This window comes from Crocuta crocuta, unplaced genomic scaffold (genome assembly GCF_008692635.1).
Source record: "Crocuta crocuta isolate KB4526 unplaced genomic scaffold, BGI_CrCroc_1.0 scaffold110, whole genome shotgun sequence".
In the NCBI taxonomy this organism is placed as follows: domain Eukaryota; kingdom Metazoa; phylum Chordata; class Mammalia; order Carnivora; family Hyaenidae; genus Crocuta; species Crocuta crocuta.
Genome location: NW_027527386.1, coordinates 2,434,547 through 2,437,450, shown reverse-complemented (window position 1 = coordinate 2,437,450; position 2,904 = coordinate 2,434,547). Strand labels below are relative to the sequence as shown.

General features: G+C 66.6%; 1 protein-coding gene across 1 annotated transcript in view; it reads right to left on the bottom strand.

Annotated features, from left to right (window-relative positions):
* The window catches only part of RAX2 (retina and anterior neural fold homeobox 2), a 1,439-nt gene extending 480 nt beyond the window's left edge, over positions 1-959 (bottom strand). The window contains exon 1 of the mRNA XM_077751776.1: positions 744-959. Coding sequence (XP_077607902.1) covers positions 744-959 — 216 coding nt within the window. The remainder of the gene's footprint in view (positions 1-743) is intronic.
* Positions 960-2,904: the final 1,945 nt, after the last annotated feature.

Here is a 2,904-nt window from a genome sequence, read left to right as displayed (position 1 = left end):
CTGGAACCACACCTGGAGGTGGCAGGAGGGGGGCCCCCGGTTCAGGGTCTTGGGGACGAGCCAGCCCGCCCCTCCCTGCGCCGGCGTCCTCCCTCGGGGCTCCGCGCTGGGGGGGTTCTGTCTCGCCTCAGTCTCACCTGCTGCCGCGCCGGCATACCCGCCTCGTGGGGACGCCCCCCCAGAGAAGGGTGCCCCACGCCCCCCATCATATCAACCTGGAGCCTTTTCTGAAACTCAGCCCCCCTCGGCTGAGTCCCCGCCCCCCCGCCTCCTCGGCCCCTCTCGGCCCCGGGCACTGAGTCCCAGCCGCTCAGCTCAGCATCCGATGCCCTTGACAAGCTGTTCCTCAGCCGCCGTCGAACTCCTCTTCCACCCGCCGCACCCAGCCCGACGGAAGCACCCCAGGGTGACCTTCCACACCTCTGCACACTGCTTCGCGCGCCTAGGGCCACTCCAGGCCCGCCTGCTTGCGCTCCCTCCTTTCACTTTAAGGATTTTATTTTTAAGCAATCTCCACACCCAACGTGGGGCCTGAACTCACAACCCTGAGATCAAGAGTTGACTAACACGTTCTACCTGCTGAGCCAGCCGGGCCCCCCAACCCTTCCCCCTTCCTGACTGGCAACCTTTTACTCCAGCGCCAAGGTCTCAGTCCCACATCTCCTCCTCCGGGAAGCCTTCCCGGTTTCCCGCCTGCCTGTGTGCCCGGAGGGCCCCTTCCCTGGGCTGCCGGGCGCCCTCACCTGCACACGCACCTCCGGCAGGTGCACCTTGGCCGCCAGCTCCTCGCGGCTGTAAACGTCCGGGTAGTGGGAGGCCTCGAACGCCGACTCCAGCTGGTGCAGCTGGTACGTGGTGAAGGTGGTGCGGTTCCTCCGGTGCTTCTTCTTGGGGGCGTCCTCGCCCGGGCCCGGCCCCCCGCCCTCCGCCGCGGGCCCCTCGCCCGGGCTCAGGAACATGGCTTCTCACCCCCACCTGGCGGGAAGGGCAGGAGGGCAGCCGGTGAGGCAGCAGGTCCTGGGTTCTCCCTGTCCGCCCCGCCCCTGTCCCTCCGGGACCCTCTCCCTCTCCCTCTCCCTGCGTCCCCTCCTTCCCTCTCAAGCCTCTACCTCCACGTCTGCTTTGGTCTGTCTGTCCATCTCTCCTTGCGTCGAGGACCCCCAGGAAGGGAGGAGGCTGGGACGCTGCCCCCACAGTCCTCCATCCTGGGGGGCTCTCTGCACCCCAGCTCCCACTCTCAGCCCCCGGCCCAGCACTCACCACCCTCAGCAGCCCCTCGACGGCCCCAGGATCCACGCGGCCCCCGCCCCAGCGGGCCCAGCGTGTCTGCGGCTGGCCTGGCCCTGCCGGACCCGAGCGGGTTGGGGTCCGGAGAAGGGAAGATTAGTGCGAGGTGATTAATTGAGGCGGCCCCTCCCGCCCAGGCCCCGGCGGCTCTGAGCTGCAGAGGGAGGGTAAGGGGGGGCGGGGAGGAAGGCTGGGACTCCAGAGGGATGTGTGTGGGGGGAGGCCATCGGCCTGGGTCTGGCTCCCCTCACAGGGGGGGACACCAAGGGCCTCCCCTCTCTGGGCCTCAGTTTCCCTAGCTGTGGAAGAGTGACAGGACTGGCCTGGCGGCGGGGCTCTCGTGGGACAGTGAGCTGATGAAAGGAGGGAGCACTGCACAGGGAATGGCATTCAGTAAGTGCTCAATGAATGTCCACTGTTAACTGCTTTCAGCAGCTGGGGCCAGAAAAAGGGCCTCTTAGATCCACGGATGTTGACGGGGGTGGGGAAGCTGAGGTTCTGAGAGGTGACGGCAGGGACGAGGGGCTTCTTCGCCAGGTTTGGAGGAACCTTACTGAGCACTTACAGCGTCCCAGGGACCGTTCACGGCGGAGAACAAAACAGACACACGTCTTGGAGCTGACGCCCTTGTAGGGGAGACAGACAGCCAGGAAATAGGATAGAGAGTGTCGGGTGCCTCAGCCTGGTGACACAAGTCGGGGCGGGGGGACAGAGGGTGGGAAGTAATCAAGTGGGCGGGGAAGTGGCTAAAATTCGGGACACAAGTGTGTGTGGAGGAGAGGGTACCAGGGAGCCATGGGAGTTTGTGGAGCGGGGGAGGGACGTAATCAGATGGCATTTTGGGCGAATATCTCTAGGGGGCAGGAGGGGAGGCCTGGTCAGGCTGCGGGGATGGCAGTTGGGGGGGAGCACTCCTGGGGGAGAAGGTCCGGGGAAGAGGGAGGAGCCGGCGACCCCCTGGGCCCAGTTTGGGGGACGGGTAGATGACAAGACTGTCCCAGAGGCAGTGGTCCAAGAGCCAGAGCAGGTTCAAGGGCAGAGACCCTGAGGCTGGTTTGCCCGCCCCCGACCCAAGGAGCTTGGGGCCGGAGAGGAGGGGAGACTGAGCCTGGCGGGGGGCGGTGAGGCCACGGCAGGGGGGAGGCCCAGGCCCGAGCGCCCGAGAGGTGGGTGAGCCCGGGCCGCGGGGGTGGGGGTGCTTCCCGAGGCCCCCTGGGGCCCGGGGCTCTGGGGAGGGGGGCACGAGGGGGGTCCCTAATGCCTAATTGCTTCATCATTAACGAGCGGCTCTGGTCTCAGGCCCCAATTAGCTAATTGGCCCCCGGTGGGTTAAGAGGCTGCCGGGGGATCGGGACGGGGATCGGGACTCGGGCGCAGGGGGCTTAGCGGCTGGGGCTGGAGGTGCAGAGNTCCACCCCAGCTGGCTTAGGTGGGGGTCAGGCCACTGTCAGCCCCACCAGCCTCCCGCCCCTCATTTCTCCCCCAGGAAGAATCCCTTGGCCCCTTCAGGTGCCCGTGGGGAAAATGAGGCTGGAGAGTGGGTGGGGCTTCAGGGGGGCACTGAAGGAGGTCACTGTGACCTTGGGGAAGTCCCTGGCTCAGCCCATGCTCAAGCTG